Source organism: Callorhinus ursinus, unplaced genomic scaffold, assembly GCF_003265705.2.
Source record: "Callorhinus ursinus isolate GAN/ISIS: 27379988/994484 unplaced genomic scaffold, GSC_fseal_2.0 scaffold4, whole genome shotgun sequence".
NCBI classification, from domain to species: domain Eukaryota; kingdom Metazoa; phylum Chordata; class Mammalia; order Carnivora; family Otariidae; genus Callorhinus; species Callorhinus ursinus.
In genome coordinates this window covers 34,241,046-34,260,519 of record NW_027397066.1, presented here as the reverse complement: position 1 = coordinate 34,260,519, position 19,474 = coordinate 34,241,046, and the positions used below count along the sequence as shown (strand labels likewise).

At 41.1% G+C, this 19,474-nt stretch overlaps 1 protein-coding gene across 7 annotated transcripts in view; it reads right to left on the bottom strand.

Annotated features, from left to right (window-relative positions):
* LIMCH1 (LIM and calponin homology domains 1) overlaps nucleotides 1-19,474 on the bottom strand; it is a 321,761-nt gene that overhangs the window by 92,159 nt on the left and 210,128 nt on the right. For all 7 annotated transcript variants that reach the window (XM_025887550.2, XM_025887555.2, XM_025887556.2 and 4 more), the window contains exons 4-6: nucleotides 12,597-12,703; nucleotides 7,315-7,345; nucleotides 4,728-4,838 (exon numbers count right to left, since the gene is read on the bottom strand). In XM_025887550.2, the coding sequence (XP_025743335.2) occupies nucleotides 4,728-4,838; nucleotides 7,315-7,345; nucleotides 12,597-12,703 (249 nt within the window). The remainder of the gene's footprint in view (nucleotides 1-4,727; nucleotides 4,839-7,314; nucleotides 7,346-12,596; nucleotides 12,704-19,474) is intronic.

Below are 19,474 nucleotides of genomic sequence, written 5' to 3'. Positions count from 1 at the left end.
TTTCTCACAGCTTGTTATGGGAAAGAAACACAGAAAAGCCATTCTGTTCATGACTGTGTAGAAAGCCAAGAATAAAACCGCGGACCCAGCAAGAGAGCAGGAAGCCGAAAGGCATGGCCAGTTTGAAAAGTGAAAAACAGGCCACCCGTGGTCCCCCTTGGCCAACCTGGCCCCTTGGAAGCTCAGGGTGAGGCAAGAAGTTGGTTCTTCAGCCAAAAATAAAGATGTGGACATCAGCTGGGTAAGCAATTTTATTGGATTCTGTCAAGTCACCCAAAGTTAAGCTTTCGGGGGAGAACAAAAGCTATACAGCAGCACAAAGGCTGGCATGGTCCCAATTCTCCTTTTGCGGGGTCTAGTTATGTCATCAATGCTTTTCATCCAGGAACCCAGGAAATTTTCGACATCTACAGAGAGCACTTTAGGGATAGGAGACAAGACCCAAATCTATCCATTGTACTAACTGCTAGTTGTTCTAATAAACGTACGTTAATGAATGCGGAGAGAACTATCAACATCTATGGTATTTTTGGATTGTTTCACTCATCTGTCCTTTTCTTATCCCTCTTTGTCAGAGATAATGAGAACCAGCCAAGGTTGTGGGTGACTTACAGTATCTGAGACACTCCAGATGCTTCTGTGTTACCACTCAACATTTTCTGCTTCCTTTGTGATTTATAAAGCGGCTAAATTCTATTCTGGAGTGTCTTAGGGTTCTGCTTTTCCAGCTTGATGACCCATCTGCACCTACCACCCTCTGGTTGGGGAAGCTATTCACTCCTTGGATATTTACTGAGCATCTTCTATGCGTCAGACACGGTCCTAATGCTGGGCACACAACCCTCGGCAAAGTCAATAAATACCCTGTCCTCACAGGCCTTATGTTCTAGTAGGGAAGACAAAAGATAAATGGAAAAACTGATAAATGAATACAAAGTTGGGTGGTAAGTATCATGAAAAAATAAGGCAGGTTAAGGGAAGAGAGGCTGATGTTGGCTGCTATTTCAGGCAGAGGTCTGTTCTTTCCCCTCGCATTCCCCTGTCTTTATCCCTTGGTCTAGTTAACACCACTCCCCTCCTGAAATGGTAGTGCTTAGGCCAATCATGGTACCTGTTACCCTTGGTCACAGAGATTGGGCCAGAGTATACCCCTAGGAATTTTGCAGCTGGGCCTAGAAGGAAGAATCTCCCTGCTTTCTGGGCAAGGAGCTAGAAGCAGGTAATTCTGGAGATGCTGTTGGCCATGTTCCCTGATGCGAAGAAATCTCAAGGAGAGAGGAAGAGGTGAGAGAGAGACATAAAAAGGAAGAACCTAGACTGCTCACTTTCCAGCTCTAGTCCCTGAGATTCTAAGGCCACTTAGTCCCCATGATTCTTCCTTCAACCTCAACATTCTCACAGTAATGCCCCTTTGCTCCACTTCAGTGTCCCCTCTTGTTGGGAGACCTTCTCTGACATATCTGGGCTCACTGAAAAGCCATTGTCACTATGCTCTCAGAGATCTTTTTTTTTTGGCATATAGCAACAGCAACCTACGATGAATACCTACTATGTGCCAGACGCGTATGCTAAGGGCTCTACACGTTACTGTACAAGTTGGTAATTTTTAGAAATATTTTAAAAATATTTTATTTATTGATTTTTGAGAGAGAAAGGGAATGAGCAGTGGGGAGAGACAGAGGAAGAGGGAGAAGGAGTCTCCCCACTGAGCAGGGAGCCCGATTCGGGGCTCGATCCCAGGATCATGACCTGAGCCGAAGGCAAATGTTTAACTGACTGAGCCACCCAGGCACCCCTACAAGTTGATAATTTTTTACAAACATTTCTCTCACTAGAAAAATGAATATAAAAAATTTCTGGTTAGTCTTTGTGAAAGAAAACATTTCAATTGCAAATTTACTTCAGCCTGTGTCTATGCCGAAGCAATTCTAGTTGTCTCCTCAATATCTGCTCCTTTTCTTCTCCAGTGAAAACACCCACAGGTTTTAGCTGAAATACAGCCTACCTTTCCCAAGTCTTTCCTTGCAGGTAGGTTTGGATGTGTGACCAAGTTTAGGTCAATAGGATATGAGCAGAGGCGTAGTGTAGGACTTAGCAGACGTGTGTTTAAAGGGAGGGCAGAGGTCCTGCATCTCCTCATCCCTCCCTTCTCCTGGCTCAGAGGTGGATATGATGGCTAAAGCTTGCACGACCATGATGGACCAGAAGGTGAGAACCCAAGGATTGAGGATGTTGGAGTAAACGGACAGATGGACCCTGGGTCCCTGATGATCACCTGCCCACTGCTCATGTTCAGACCTCTTTTATGTAAGTTCGAAATTAAATTCATCTTATTTAAGCAACATTTAGAGTTTTCTGCATTTCCCAGACAAACCCAATTTTAATCGATAAAATGAGGTAATATCTATTCCAAATAAACTAGTATCTCCAGGCATTGGATATATCTATCTGTGACGTTCAGATCAATTACACTCTATTCAGAGGCACGGGAGTACCACAGCTGGCCATTTAGTTAAGCCATGCTGTGTCCAGTGATACCAAGTACTCTCTTGGGTCCTGTGATATTGTACTACGTTCATTAAAAAAAGGGAACCGCTGTTAGCAACGACAGGTCATTTCAAGGCAGCTGATATAACGAGGGTCAGCTCAATATGGTCTCAGTAGAAGGGTTGCTGAAGAAACCATAGCTGCTCAGAGTATAGAGGAGCTGGACTAGTGATGGTAAGAAATGTCCATAGCAAGAATAAATCAGGTCCAGCAAAGAAAGGAACTGTGAGGCAGGGCTTTTAAACAGTTGTACAAAGATGACCCATGGGTGGCTCAGTCGGTTGAGCATCCGACTCTTGATTTGGGCTCAGGTCATGATCTCAGGGTCATGAGATCAAACCCCACATCGGGCTCCCCGCTCAGTGCGGAGGCTGCTTGTCCTTCTCCCTCCGCTTCTCCCTGCTGCTCCCCCAACTCGTGATTTCGTTCTCTCTCTCTCTCTCTCAAATAAATAAATAAATAACTTAAAAAAAAGAGTGACCCCTGTATCATTATTCAAATCCAAATTTAATATAAAAAAATAAGCATTCAAATTTCACAAATCAGACTAAACCTTACCTTTGTACTTGCTCTAAGAACAGAGTTACATGAAAAATTAAAGGACCCACGAGAGTAAAAAGTAAGAAGCAGTGTATTGTGTGGGTGTGTTCAGTTTATTTTTAAAGGAATTTAGCTTAAAGGACTTTGCTTATATGCATAACAACCAATATGAAAGCTTTGTCCATTTACAAAATACATGAGCCAGACCAGCTCAAGCCAAATGGGAAGAACTATCAGTACCATTATCTTTAATTTAAAGAAAGAAGGATAAATTATTAGAAAGGTGGAGCACATTCTTGTTTTCAGTATGAAAAGAAAGTTTGTAAAGCGCGGAATGTCTCTCAAGGTCTCATTAGTGCATTTCATTTGCATGTTAGAGAAATGAGGAAGGGCAAGACCTGGACTATTTGTGCTACAATAGGGATCTTATCCAAAACCCACGATGTGACAACTGAGCCTCATCCACTTACTAGGCTGGCTGGGTGGGCCTGCCCGCGGACAGTCCTATATCCTAGGACTTTGGGTAAGTTCCTGTACATTGCTGAACCTTAAAAAGGAACACACAGGCAGACATGCATAATACATCCCACTGTTTCTTTGACAAATTCCTACCTTAAGTCAGTCTTTCCCATAACCAAATAAAGCTTTAAATACTGTAAAAAAAAAAGTCTTCCGAATTTCCAGGTCACCCAAATACAATGCCCGTAAAATGCACATCTCTGGAGAGAACGCTTCTAATTTGCCAGAGCCCATTCAGGGTGGATGGCCAGGCAAGAACTTGGCAGACATGACCTCACCCACACCAAGGCCATGACGAGTAAGCAAAATGACCTTTAGGACAAATGCAGAGCAAGTCTTCATTTTTGTATAATACTGTATTGTTTAATTTAGGCGTTATTCCCTCAAGAAAACAAGTGCAGAGCTCTCTGGCGTACAAAGCCACATGCTGACAGATTGCATTTGCTCTTTTGGAATTAAAGTTGGAGAGAACTCAGACCTTCCATTCTCTGAAGGCTACACAAGTTCAGGTCGGCATGGGACACACAAGGCAAAGACCTCATTGGTAAGTCAACTAGTCCTTTCCTGGAGGGCAGGACATCTCTGGTCTGTGCAATTTCACCCCGGTGAACTGTTAAGGATCTTAAAAAGAAGCAAATGTGGGGCACCTGGGTGGCTCAGTCAGTTAAGCGTCTGCCTTTGGCTCGGGTCACGATCCCGGGGTCCTGGGATCGAGCCCCCTGTCGGGCTCTCTGCTCAGTGGGGAGCCTGCTTCTCCCTCTGCCCCTCCCCCTGCTCGTACTCGTGCTGTCTCTGAAATAAATAAATAAAATCTAAAAAAAAAAAAAACACGAAGTAAATGTGTTGATTTCCCATCTTATATTAACTTCTTAGGATAAAGAAGGAAAGTCAAGGGGCACCTGGGTGGCTCAGTCAGTTAAGCGTCTGCCTTCGGCTCAGGTCATGATCTCAGGGTCCTGGGCTCGAGCCCCGCATTGGGCTCCCTGCTCGGCGGGAAGCCTGCTTCTCCCTCTCCCACTCCCCCTGCTTGTGTTCCCTCTCTTGCTGTGTCTCTCTCTGTCAAATAAATAAATAAAATCTAAAAAAAAAAAAAAAAAAAAGAAGAAGGAAAGTCAAGTTACCTTTCTCATCTGAGCCAGCAAGCCTTCAAACTCCTTCAGGTTCAGTGTCGTGCCGCTATAGGACGCTGAGCTATTTGCTGCTTTCCCCAGCCAGTAAATGGTAACTAGTACCTGTGAAACAAAACCAGGCACAAGAGCAGGAGAATTTTCCCTCAAGAATGACTTTTAAGCTAAGGAATCAATAGTGCCCCACCAAGAGGAAAGCCGGAAGGAGAGAATGTGACACTGATTTACAAAAACTACCATCAATGAGGTATCCATTAAATGTGAAATCATTTTAGTAAGAACCCAATGTTCTATCAGTCAACACAAACATGATTCAGTAGTTAAAATAAAGTTCCCGTTTTAGGAAATTTTGGTTGTAAGAAAATGATCTTTAGGACATCAAGAAGGAAAAATAAATCCTCCAAAATCATTTTTCTGTAATAAAGGTAGAAAGTGAAAATTTTCAGAAACTCTGGCGTCTTCACCCAGATGAGCATGAAACGGGTTGTCAAATCCTTTTGAAAGAGGTTCTTTTAAAGGCTTACAATTCCTACTTGTGGGCACAGAGGCAGAGATCCAGGTAAATTAGCGGTCCCCAGCACAAGAGAAATAGCATATATCTAACTGAAATCAGAAGAAAGTGAAGTAATGAAGAGTACGATCTTCAGCTACCTAGCGTTGGCGTAGAGTTAAATTCCTATTCCTCGGAGATGGGAAATTTTTAGCCTGGACAAAATTACTGCCAATTAAATAACCTTGGGTGCTTACAAATGTCCATGAATGTTCAATGGTCTGCAGCTACAGTCCTCGGTCCATTTTTTTCTGTCTTTCCAAAAAAAAATTGTGCACAAAAGCAAATGCTCTATACAGTGATTTTTCCATAAAGCCCAGAAGGCTGAAGGTGAGCTCCTTAAAGCTGATTTCTTTGGATCTGAAGCTCACAGAAAAGCTATTATTTTATTTTCACATTTGGTCTTATTGCTTCAATCAGGCGGGGAAGTGCTGGTTGTACACTGCTTCCACTTGCTAGATCAGGAAAGATATGTGTACATGGTTCCACATGGCAACACGCCCAAAATATGGTTGTGTGTATCAACGCTATGACGTGATTCGGTTTTCTACCTCTGTGGGAAAATCGCACGTCAGGAATCCTTCAGGACTTCCAGAGAGTCTTTTTAACATTGATTGCTTACAAATAAATTTCCAGAGAACAGACAATTCCACGTGTCAGGACGTTAACTAGGACCATAAAATAACTAATGTGTGCTAAGAGTACGAGGCCATTTTGGAAGGTGTAGTAGGAGAAACATCGAACTGTGTTGCGTTTTAGATTATGGGTTTTCTGATTTGTTTAAGACTGCCTGATGAAAAATGGCATAGATCCCTAGTTGTATAGAGGAAGAAAAGGAAGACAAGAATTTAAATGTCAATCAAACGTAATAGCACCCTGGAAATTAAAAAAAGGAGGGGTTGGTCACAGCTAATTTTAAATTTTATATACAGGAGGTCATTTTTTTACATTCCTCAATTTAAACTTAAAATAAAAGGACACTAACATACTTGCTCTTTGAAAATAAGATCCAATTCCAAAAAGCCGATTTTGGGGAAGTACTAATAAAAGCTCAAAACATTAATAAGAAAAAAAAATAGAAAAAGTGCAGGCCCATGACCGTCAACACGATTTTTATTATGCTGATCTTTTCCCTAAAAAACTATGTCTAACTGCTTTATTTAATAATCCCACCTGTGCCAACTGACAGAAAGCAACTGATATTTTTTTCTAAATAATTTTTTATTGTTATGTTAATCACCATACATTACATCATTAGTTTTTGATGTAGTGTTCCATGATTCATTGTTTCTGCATAACACCCAGTGCTCCACGCAGAATGTGTGGAGCCCTCTTTAATACCCATCACCAGGCTAACCCATCCCCCCACCCCCCTCCCCTCTAGAACCCTCAGTTTGTTTTTCAGAGTCTATCGTCTCTAATGGTTCGTCTCCCCCTCCGACTTACTCCCCTTCATTCTTCCCCTCCTGCTATCTTCTTCTTTTTTTTTCTTAACATATATTGCATTATTTGTTTCAGAAGTACAGATCCGTGATTCATCAGTCTTGTACAATTCACAGTGCTCACCATAGCACATACCCTCCCCAATGTCTATCACCCAGCCACCCCATCCCTCCCACCCCCCACCACTCCAGCAACCCTCAGTTTGTTTCCTGAGATTAAGAATTCCTCATATCAGTGAGGTCATATGATACATGTCTTTCTGTGACTGACTTATTTCACTCAAGAAAGCAACTGATATTAGTGCCGAGACAGATCATCTTGTGTTTAAGCAATGGAATTACAGAGTGCAAGCTTTCATTTACTTCTAGAATGAGCCCTTATTAATTACAGAGACCTCCCCCCTCTACAATCTGTGTTTCTGTCACAGTGATCGATCGACTGTTCCATCAGAGACACCTATACTCACTCGTTTGCTGAGGACTCTTCCTAGCAAGGCATGCGAGTCACTGAACTTAGGAGCTACATTTTACACTTGAGCCATCAAAGTGAGAAGGAAAAACATTTTCAAAGTGAAGTCAAAACACTTACATTTTTCAGTTTCCTACTGTAATCAAGGCTCCTAATGAAGGAAAAGGGAAAAAAAAAAATCTGGTCAGAATGGCAGTTGCTTCATGATCATCCCTTAAACACCTCTAAGATGTTAAGTGAAGCTAACAAATATAATGAAATCAGCAGAATACAGTATTTTTTCTAAGGCCCATGATTAACGATTTCAGATACTGAATAAAATCATTTAGGGAAACAAATGTAGAAGGACAAGATGGAATTAAACTTCAAAAGTACACCATGAAAAGCTGAATGCTTTGTAACATCTGGAAAATGAAGGATTTCATCCAAACCTGGGACGCTTGATATTTGTATTCTTGAAGCTCAATTGTTAAAGCAAAATTTTTGCCTTGATTAAAGACCACTGTCAAATCGAAATCTTACTACACCTCCAAAATCTTCATGTAACTAGTACTTTTAACAGAGGTCTAAAACCTTACTTCATTAAATAGACCTGAAAATATACATAGAAGAGGCAATGCTATCTAAATATTTGTTCCTGTCTGCTACAGATAGAAATTAGTGTTGGGAATTAGCCATAAGCAGGAAAATATGTGTGTTATGTTCGAATATACACATGTGCATTCTTCAGAATACACAGATGTTTACTCTCAAACCATAAACAAAAAAAAAAGCTAGTTGGTGGTATTTTTGAAATATTCATACAGTGAAATATAAAAGTTTCTACAAAATTATTCCAAAGTTTCTTTAACAAGTCACCAAATAAATGCTAGGAAAAATGAAACAAGCATTTCTTTACCCCTAGTAACTTCAGTTGGGGTAGGGAGTGGAGGAAGAGAGAATGTAATTCTATTGTATAAACCAGTCAAGAACTCTCAAGTATTTAGACCCCGGTTACCTCATTGCTGCATAATCTTTTTTTTTTTTAAGATTTTATTTATTTATTTGTTCGAGAGAGAGAGCAGGAGGGAGAGGAAGAGAGAATCGGAAGCAGACACCACACTGAGCGAAGAGCCCGACATGGGGCTTGACCTCATGACCATGAGATCATGACCTGAGCTGAAACCAAGAGTTGGATGCTTAACTGACTGAGCCACAGGGGCCCATATTGCTGCATATTCTAACCCAAAGAACATATTAGTGAATAGGCGCACAATCTTAAGTCAATTGAGATTTCAGGGAACAGGATACAATGTAGTATATACTAAGGAGATAAACCCATCAATAGGGACTTGGATTGAAGGAAACATTGGTCTAATTTGGATTTGATTAAGAGAATGTTTTCAAGTTTACCATTTTTAATGGGAAAAAACATGGCATTATCTGCTTAGATATTTTCCAGGATTTTATTTTTTTAAGATTTTATTTGTTTGACAGAGACAGACACAGCGAGAGAGGGAACATAAGCAGAAGGAGTGGGAGAGGGAGAAGCAGGCTTCCCGCCGAGCAGGGTGCCTGATGCAGGGCTCCATCCCAGGACCCTGGGATCATGACCTGAGCCTAAGGCAGACGCTTAACGACTGAGCCACCCAGGCGCCCCTCCAGGATTTTTTTTTTTTAACTTATAAAAACTACAGATGAAAAGGAAAAAAAATCTATGAAAGCTTTGAAATTTTAATGAAAAGTAAGAATAGGGAACATAAAACATTTTCCGCATTGACAATAAAATTTCATTGACTAAAATTGTGACCCAGTTCTAAAAAAAAAATCATGCTTGGCACATAGCCGGAGCTCACAAAATACTTGTTGAATGACTTCTACCTAACAACCAATTATGCAAAAATGCTTCCAAATTTTTCAAGAGACATATTCAGGAGCAATCCAAAGCCTTTCCTCATTTTCATCCAATTGCTTCAATTCCCTGGAATAATACTTGCTGCATGCCCTTCTGGATTATGCTCTCATTTCCCATCAAGGTCGTCTGGCATCTATTATAGGTAGAGTTCACAAAATTACACATGCAGTAATCATTTGCAGCTTTTCCCTCTCTTTCTTTCTTTTTTCTTTAGCCTACTCAAGTTACTTCTCAAAAAAATAAAGAAAAATTACCTACAATAAAAGCTAAACGAAAGAGCATTTTTTCAAAAACCATTTCAGGGAAGCATCAAAATTTGCTCTGTGGGATCTACCCCTAGACTTTATTGCTTACATTATTAATTGGTGGGGTCCGTGGGGTGTTTTCTATCTCTGCGAATGCTCTGCTCAACCCTCCGAGGGTAGAGCAGAAGAATGTAGCAGTTCTACTTTACTCTACCATGGCTATGAAATCTACGTATGTTGCAAATGTCCTCTGTCCAGTGCCAAACGACACCAGGATCATTCACAGAAAAGTTGTGAAGGAGAGAGCTCATTCTGTGCCCCACCCTTCACTGAAACTAGAAATGATTTTCTAAGTACTGTAAATGGATTTATGGCATAACTTGGATGTAAAATTCTTTATGTTCTTCTAGATACTCATACTGTGAAATGAAAAATTTTCTCCATAATTAATCCAGGTTCAGCATCCTGCAATGCTTATGGACCGACCATTCCTCCCACCACACTCATTCTTGCTCATCACCCTTCTACCACACCACATACTTTTCTTTTTAAACATTGAGTTTGTTTCTCTTCCCCAGCCTTTCTACTTGATCTTCCTCTGCCTTGAATGCTCTACACGTCTTCGCTTGATGGGTTCTTGCTTCCTCCCTGTCATGTCTCCGCCCACAGCCTTCAGCTGAAATGCCACCTCTTCAGAGAGGCTATGCTTGACCACTTCTGGACTGGTCATTATCTTTTTTTCCCCAGTTTTATTGAGATATAATTGGCATACGACACTGTATAAGTTTAAAGAACACAACATGGTGATTTGATATATGTATATACTGTGATGGTCACCATCTTTCATGTCATCTTTTACTTCTTCTTAGTACTTATCACTCCCTGTAGTTATCTTTTTGATTTACTTGTTTATTTATTATTTCCTGACACCGTGTGTAAATTACATGTGAACAGGGAGTGTTGGCTATCTTGCTCCTTCCAGTTGTCTGATGCCTGGAAAGTATCTGACACATAGTAGCTGCTCAGTAAATAGTTACTGAATGAATGAAAAATGATAAAGTCATAGGAGAAGGCTATGGAAAAGCATTGCTTAAAGAAAATAATAATGCTCAAGTAAAGGAAAAACTAAGAAGGGAAGAAAATGAGGAGAAGGAATGCAAAAGGGGAGAGAGATGGAAAGACAGGATAAAGAAGGGAAGGGAAGCACAGGAAAGAAAAGGAGATGGAGAAAGAAGCAGCTAAAAAGATAAATGGCAGAGGGGAAAAGAAACAGGAGAAGGGGAAAAAGGTACAGTGTAATGGAGACGTGACTGTGTGTGCCATTGGTCTAAGGGACTTTTCCTCTTTACGTTGATTTCTGTGCCGTTTTCTTTGGAAGTTGGCTGAACCATCTTCCCAGATCTGAGCAAGTGGAGCACTGAGCAGGTTTTAGCTAGCATCATGGCTGTGAGGACCTTCTGTCCAATTCCATCTCATAGTTGAAGACACAGAGCCCTATCGAAGGAAAGGAACTTGCTTAGGATTATACACCCAGGGAGTAGCAGATCGAGGGCAGACCCCTGACTTCCTGATGCCCAGTTATTCGTAGATAAGCAATAAAAGTAAAAAAAATTCTGAATTTCTAAAACCAAACTGTCTCAGAATTCTCCCGGTTTAATGACATATGGATTTAGAGCAGCTCCAAAAAAATGGAAATGCAGCTGACAACACTATCAAAAGAAACTTTTCTTCACTATTTTAGCTCACTATACGAGCCACATACAAGCAATGTGTGTGTGACTAATTGTTATGACGTCATATAGTTACCATTGTTTCTGGTCACGTGCCACTCAGATGACACTACAAATGTCAGATGAGTCAGAAACCATTTCCTAAAATGAACAATTTATAGAGGCTAGATTTAGGTGCAGTAATATACGGAGCACATGATGTCTAAAATGAGGGAGGGGCGCCTGGGTGGCTCAGTGGGTTAAGCATCTGCCTTCAGCTCAGGTCATGATCTCCAGGTCCTGGGATTGAGCCCCGCATCAGGCTCCTAGCTCAGTGGGGAGTCTGCTCCTCCCTCTCCCTCTGCCTCTCCCCCTGCTCATGCTTTCACAAATAAATAAATAACCATCTTAAAATGAGGTTTATGGTGGTTTTCCATATTCAAATACTGTAATTTGTATTCTATTTTTGCCCTTAAGTAAAATTTTTCCATGAGAAATATTAAAGAAAGGCACATTGACAACAGAGAAGTGTGATTTTATATAATCAGTCATGGCTGATTCTCCCTTATTCCCAGTCATGAATCATGAAATCCAATATAAACTAGCTTGATTTCATTCAGTAGTTTCCATTTTTTCCCCCAATCAATACTGGCAAAGAGTATCAAATTGGCAGCTCTGCATTTTGGCTTCTCTCCCTTTTCTGTACCTCCACGACACAATGACCCAAAACTGACCAAAATAAGTGTAGCCAATCCACAGACATTGTATGTAATTAAGCCTATTATTAAGGCATATTCATGTCAAATATTGTTTGAAGTGGAAAATGTTTTGTATGAAATGTGCAGACTGGGAAGGACCTCTAAACTACAGGAAAAGTCGTCGCTACCATCTCGTAAGAGTCTTTCTTCTCATTACCCCGGTCACCAGCTATTCCTTTCCAGAGAAACACACTGCCTTTTCTCTTACTGTACCATTCTTTCCCAAAAATTCTTTGGCCGCAAACATGCTCAGCGAGTAGACACAGTCAACAACAGTCAAATGGCCAGTAATCCATCTTCAAAGAGCCTGATCACTGACATATGAGAAAACAGTTACAAATGTAAAAGAGGAAGCCATTTCTCCATAATCTATCGCCCTCTTTGCATAATAAACAGAGTTTGGATCTGTTTACCAAGTTTGTAGTCTTCCAAGAGCCTATTCAAATGCCCAACTAGAGTGAATAAAGGTTTTCTTTCTGTCTAACACACACGGATTCTGTGCATATTTCTCCCTTACCTCTCCCTCAAGTCTTACCTAACATGTTTCTCCTCTTTAACATTTTAACACCCTATGTGTGATTTTTGCATTTCAAAGAAATTACGTTTGACCAAAATGAAAGCTACACACAGGGGAAAGGCCAATGTGTCTTGTTTTGAAAGCGTGCTCTTTACCTTCACACTTTTATTTTATTAGACATGTCCAATACTCTGCCTCTTAGACATTACAACATTATCACAAAGCTACAAATCGAACCATAAATAGGTTTTCCTTAAACATAAATCTTGTGTTACTTACTTGACTGTTACTCTGTTGGACGTATCCTGTAGGTCACTAGGGTCAAAAAGTTGAGATTCTCTAAGGCCAAGCTCTTTACAACCTCTCAAGAACAAGATGATATTGTCCTGAAAGGAAGAAAAGAAATCCAAGTCTATATTATTTTATATTATCTTTATGAACCAGTCCCTCCTCTCTAATAGTCCAAATTACCAGAGGGATGTCAATCATTAAGACAGCAAGAGTCAGATCTAAATTTTGGCTTGTTGGATAATAGAATCATACTTTGTTAGGATATTCCAAGGTAAACAGACACTTTCAATCTTCTAAATCCACGGCCATGCCAAATGCATTTTTTTCCCCTTTACCTTAACACATTTGCATAAAACTGCAAGCAAAATATCATTGAAAAGCAGAACATAGCATCTTTTGGGGGACCAGTACTCATAGTAGCCAGGTATCCCCTAGAACTTCCAAGTTTTGTCCACGTCTTATTGCAAGAATTTGGTTCAAAATTGATACATTTTTTTTAAAAGTTAGTTTTACTACCCAAATGTCATCAACGGGTTTTTCTTTTAAACTGACCTTCTAAAATACATTTTTTATGAGCAGGTTTTGACTGATAATACCTCTTTGTGAACTATGAATTGAATTAAATGAGAAAAAATTTAGACTGGGAAAATGGGAAAATCTAGGCTTAAGAGTGAAGGGAAAAAAGAGGAGCAAGGAAAGCTTTTGAAAACAATGCAAAAGACCTTTACAAAGTGAACATTTTCTCTAGCAGGTACATATTTTCTTTGAACTGGCAGAATATCAGGCACAATTGACAATTAAGGGTACTGCCCTTCATCTGTTGAGAGTCAAGAACAAGCAGATGACTCTGGAAGGGATTGCAACTGTGGGTCATCCTTTTGGAACTCCTGGGTATTAGCAGCAGATTCCTCGGCTGCAAGTTCCTAACTGTCCTCTTTCTAGAAGATTTCTGACAGGATAACTGGTCCCATCAGTTAAAACTACAAGAGAGGAATAATAAAGGTTGGCTCCCGGGGCCCGACCAGTGTGAATCCATCTGAAAACTCGAAGAAAGTTGTTACAGAAATCAAAAATGATGGTGGTAGTTACTGAGTCATATACTCATGCAAGCGCAGTTCAACAAAGCAAACAAAAGGCACAGTATTTCTCAATCACCCAGTCTACAGGCAAGATGCTAAGATGACCCTCAAGAATGCTGCTCCCTGGCATATGCAGCCTGCATAATCGCCTCCCCTGAAGAGCAAGTGGGACCTGTGAATGTGATGGATATCACTCTGTGGTTACCTTACTAACCAGTAGCCTCTGAGTTAATCAAAAGGAAGATTATCTGACTGGGCCTGACATAATCAGGGGAGGATTTAAAAGAAAGCGAGGAGAAGTCCTGGTGGCCAAGAGTTCTGTGGCTGCAAGGAGGTGGATTCTATCAACAAACATATAAGCTTGGATGAGGCTTGGAAGCTCAGATAGAACCTCAGCCCCCATGAACACCTTGATTTCAGCCCCTTGAGACTCTGAGCAAAGGTCATGCCGTGTCCATACTTCTGATCTACAGAAACTAAGATTAGAAATGGGTGTTGATTTAAGACCCTAAGTTTATAGTGATTTTTTATGCCGCAAGAAAAAATTAATATACCCAGGCACAAAACAGTAAGAGCAACAGCAATAAATTGCTAACCTTTATGTAACTTTTATATGCCAAATATTCCCCCAAGAGCTTTGTATATGCTAACTCATTTAACCCCTTTACGACCTTAGTAGGGACTACTATCTTACCTTAGTAGGTACTTAGTAGGCACAGATAGTAGGTACTATTATCATCCTCATTTATGAATGAGCAATCTGAGGCACAGAACAACCAAGCACCTTGCCCAAGGTCACACAGCCAGCAAAGGATGGAGGTGCAAACACACGGCATATGAGACAAACTGAGGCATCAAATCTGAGGCTGGCACCAAAGGAAGTTAGGGGCTGATCACAGAGGGCCTTGATGGCCATGGAAGGTAGGCTGTGGAAATCGGAGAGGGACTGTAATCTGAGAAATGATGCTCAGATCTGCAGCAGAAGTAGATTTTTGGGGGCAGGCGTAGGGGAAACTAGAGGGTGTGAAGGACTTCAGAGGACTAAGACAGGAGGCAGGGAAACCGATGAGGAGAAACCACAATCTCACTACCCCCCCCAATCATGGAGGGTGGCCCCTCCCAGAATATCTTCTTTCCCGTGTTTTTCCTGGGTCCCTGGATTTTCTTCAGCAGTTACAATGTGCCATCACGCACAAGACCCATGTCATTCACAAAACCTCTTGTAGAGGGGCGCCTGGGTGGCTCAGTCATTAAGCGTCTGCCTTCAGCTCAGGTCATGATCCCAGGGTCCTGGGATCGAGCCCTGTGTCAGGCTCCCTGCTCGGTGGGGAGTCTGCTTCTCCCTCTCCCACTCCCCCTGCTTGTGTTCCCTCTCTCGCTGTGTCTCTGTCAAATAAATAAATAAAATCTTAAAAGAAAAAAAAAGACCTCTTGTAGAGTGACAATGAACTGGTTATAGTCTGAAGTTAGCCATACCCTGCCAGTCTCTCCTTCAATTACTTTGCAGGTTTTAAAATTATCAAATATCTCCTTGAAGTTTTTCTATCCCCTCCCATCTTCAGAGTTTTATTAGATGTTCACGTGAGTCTCTTCTACGGCATGCAACTACCTTTCTGGTTGGTCTGAGGGCTTGTTGCCCAGAGGAAAACAAAGGATGGGTCCTGGCACTCTCTAGGAGTCATTTGGGTCACAAGACAAGGACCAACCTGTGACCAGCACGAGGCCCATAAGAGGCACATGACTGTGGCACCTCAGTTTCTGAAGAAAGGCAAGGAGGTGCCCTTCCCTTATGCATTCCCAGATGTGCCCTGGAGTGCCACATTATCTTCATTACACAGACTGCAAACCCAACAACGTTGTGTTGCCCACTGAACAATTTGGGCTGTGAGATTTAAAGGACTGCATGTCTCATTCCAGCTCCTTGCTGCAACCTAATGATGCTAGAGGGGAGCCAGACCCCGACCAGGAGAAAACCGGAAGAAAAAGCTCCATGATCGAGAGCTAACAGGGGCAACAACCAGAGTGGGTAAAAAGGACTGTGCCTTTAATTACATAAAATGCATCCTGCAAATTCCCATCTGCCTTGCTCTTCATGCTAAGATTTTTCCACATTCACAATTCCAAGCAAAACTCACATCTTAGTGTGTTAGCTCCAGAAGCCAAGCAGTATAACAGCATCTCAATCCCCCAGGAGAAGAAATAAAAGTCGCTGATTTACGACAATGACCATTATGTTAGCTCTCACTATCGTAGTGTTACAAACCCATTAAAACTTAGGAAGTCTTCAAAAAGAGTTTTTAAGGGACTCTTCAAAAAAGTCAATGTCATTAAAAAAAAACAAAAATTGGACATTACAGAGACATGAGAACCAAATGTAATCGATGACCTCTGACTGGATCCTAGACGCAAAAAAGGAAAATAAGGCTATAAATGTTTAATTTAAATACGGACTGTATGTTGGATGATGTTACTGAACGAATGTTAATTTTCTTAGGCAGGATGATGGTGATATTGTAATTATATGAGAGAATGCCTTTATTTTTAAGCAAACATATACATTACTTAGGGACAATTTATCATAATCCCTACGACATAATTTCAAATGGTCAGGGAAAAAAATAAGGGTGTGTGCATATAAGAGAGAGAGAGAGAGAGAATGTTTACCCATCATAGAGAAAGAGGTAAAGCAAATATGGCAAAATATTAACAATTGGTGAATCTAAATTAGGGACTGGCAAACTTTTTCTGTAAAAGACTACATAGCAATTACGGCTTTGTAGGCCTATAATGGTCTCTGTCAAAATGACTCAATTCTGTCACTGTAGCCAGACAATACATAAATGAATGAGAGTGTGTGTATTCTGACACATTTGATTTACAAAAACAGGCCCTGGCTGAATCTGGCCCACAGGCCCTAGTCCAGGTAAATGATATGCAGGGATTCACTATGTCATTCTTTCAACTTCTCTGTACCTTTGAACATTTTCCAAAAAAAGTTTGAAGAGGAGGTTTTTAAATGTGTAGAAGCATGGGGCGCCTGGGTGGCTAAGTCAGTTAAGCATCCAACTCTTGGTTTCGGCTGAGGTCATGATCTCAGGGTCATGAGATCAAGCCCCTCGTCAGGCTCCTTGCTCAGCATGGAGTCTGCTTGAGATTCTCTCTCTCCCCCAGCACGCCCCCACCACTTGCACTCTCTCTCTCGCTCTTTGTAAAATAAATAAATAAAATCTTAAGAAAAATTTTGTAGAAGTATATTCAACTACATGACTTGGCTGGCAAGACCAATGTCATAAAACTCAAGCAGAAAATAATGGTTGCCTCAGGGACAACTACTGCAAGTCACCAAGGTAAATGCTCCAGCACCACTGATGGAAAGTTACCATCTCTGGCTAACTGGAAAAGTACTGTAACATGAGTCTCAATTCAACCCAGATGCTTAACATCAAGTTCCTAAAAGAGTCCATTTTGTGCTAGACTAATATTAATATATGTATTCATACTGCTGCTTTTGTAACTACCATGTATTAGCTCCTCCTTGTTCTTGGTTCAGTGGCTTCCCATTTCATTAATTTGTGGGCCTCCTCTGTGCAAGAAAACACTCCCCAGAGCTCCAAGGTTAAGGCCTGAGCTTTCTACCCTCCCAGGACCTCTTCTCTGAAAAAGGTCCTTGTACTTTGCCACCTTCTTTTCTTGTTTCAAAGGCAAGATGAAGGAAAGCCCAGGATGGTCTCTGTCTCTACCTCCAGAGTATAGCACTGTCCCCTGATTATAGTAGGTACTCACTAAATATTTAAAATAAATTAAATACTGCATTCTAGGGCCTTATAAGAATGGGAAAAAAAATTCCTTATCCTCATGGAGCTGACATTCTAGTAGGTGAAATAATAAGGACTTAACAACAAAAGTGTCTTATCTTCTGGATTAATGTCCATGACACATTAAATAGTTGGATGTGTTCAAGATGCCCCTAAACAGAGGTCTGCCTTCCAATTAGATGGTGGAAATGAGGGGTGCCTGGGTGACTCAGTCAGTTGAGTGTCTGACTCTTGATTCTGGCTCAGGTCAGGAGCTCAGGGTCATGAGATCGAGCCCACAACAGGCTCCGTGCTGGGCATGGAGCCTGCTTAAGATTCTCTCTCTCCCTCTGCCTCTGTCCCTCCCCCCGCACCTCCCGCCACCCCCGAGCTCTCTCTCTCTTAAAAAAAAAAAAAAAAAAAGAACAGTGGAAGTGAGAGAAGAACAAATATATCAAGAGACACAGCAAAATCGCTTTGGAATCTGAAGGTCTCCAGTTAGAATTCCAGTCTCAACCATTTATTAGCTTTGTGGCCATGGGCATCGTCCCTAACCTTTCTGATCCTCAGATTCCCAATCTGAAAGGTGGGGGATGCCATCAACCTCACAGGGACACTAGAATTACGTAAGATATATATTAAAAACACAGCCCAATGTCTGGCTCCTTCTGGGCACTCATTACATGAAAGTTATTATTACATTCTTGTCAACTCGGGACAAGAAAAGCCTGTGGAAAGTGAAATGAGGAACAGTTGATCCACCAATGAAAAACAGACACAGTGTCTATTTATAGCTCTTGCCAATGGCATGGGACATAGTTAAAAAAGAAAGAAGGACAATTTTAAAACATACTTCCTGTTATTGTTGTTTAGTTACTGTTATTAACCGCCATCTTGGCACTTTTCTTCAGGCTGCCTCAAATTTACTCACAAGCTATGTACCAAAAGTCCATTTGTAAGACAGCCGCTCATTTGTAATTATCTCATGGAAATCATCTTTTCATGGTAGTCCCCAGAACTGGAATGCTTACTTAATCCAAAATGTACCTGAATGAACCTACCTGCTGAGCAGAACAACATTTCAGCGGGAAAGCCAAGCAACATCCCTCTTGGCTAAGTAGGATGAAGGATCCCAGAGGCCACAGAAAAGGCTTCCTCAGCCCAAGGCAGTATGACGGGAGGGAGGAGGGGAGAAGGGTGGGTCAGCAATTCATATCAGTGTAACCCCCAAGACACACCACAGCTGATCCTTTCTCCCTCTTGTCTTCAGATGGCAGGCAAGGATCTGCTGCGACCTTTCCCTTTCTCCAGCTGTCATTTCCAACCGGAAAGGGACTTCTCTCTCTCCTCGATCCACTGTGGGAGAGCATGCAGCTTTCTGGCTCAGGGGAAAGCTCCAGCATTTAATGGTTCTCTAGGGAAACCAGACAGGTGGTAGGAAGCTCCCTTCTCTGTCCAATCTCCTTGGCTTTCTTTCCTTTACAGTCAATAGGGACAGGTCAACATGATGGTGGATCTGGAGTTCACAGAAAATGAAAATAATGCTCATTTGTGTTTCAAATGAGCCGAGACTCCTATCCTACACGTATTCAAAATGCCATATATAAAAATCATCCCTATAATTTTCTGTTTCGATAGATGAAAAGAGCAGGTGGAACTATCAAAATGTAAACTGGAATTACATCTGCTGATCTTATTTTAAAACATTTTCTATAAGGTATAGATATAATAAATATTTGCTTTAAAAATCTTAATAAGGATTAGAATATCTCAAAAAGATCTGCAAGTGTATCAGAGAAGATCAGAGCCTTTTGGAAAATCAGTAACCCTAATGTTACTTTTTCTATTCTACCTATAAGGCTTTTTTTTTTTTTTTTAACAAAAACATGATTTTTGTTAGGTTTTCTACATTTGAAGCAAACAAACTGCCTTTAGCAGAAAAGCAATAACAAAATTCAGAACTTAAGGAATACATTACCAAAAGATCTCCGGG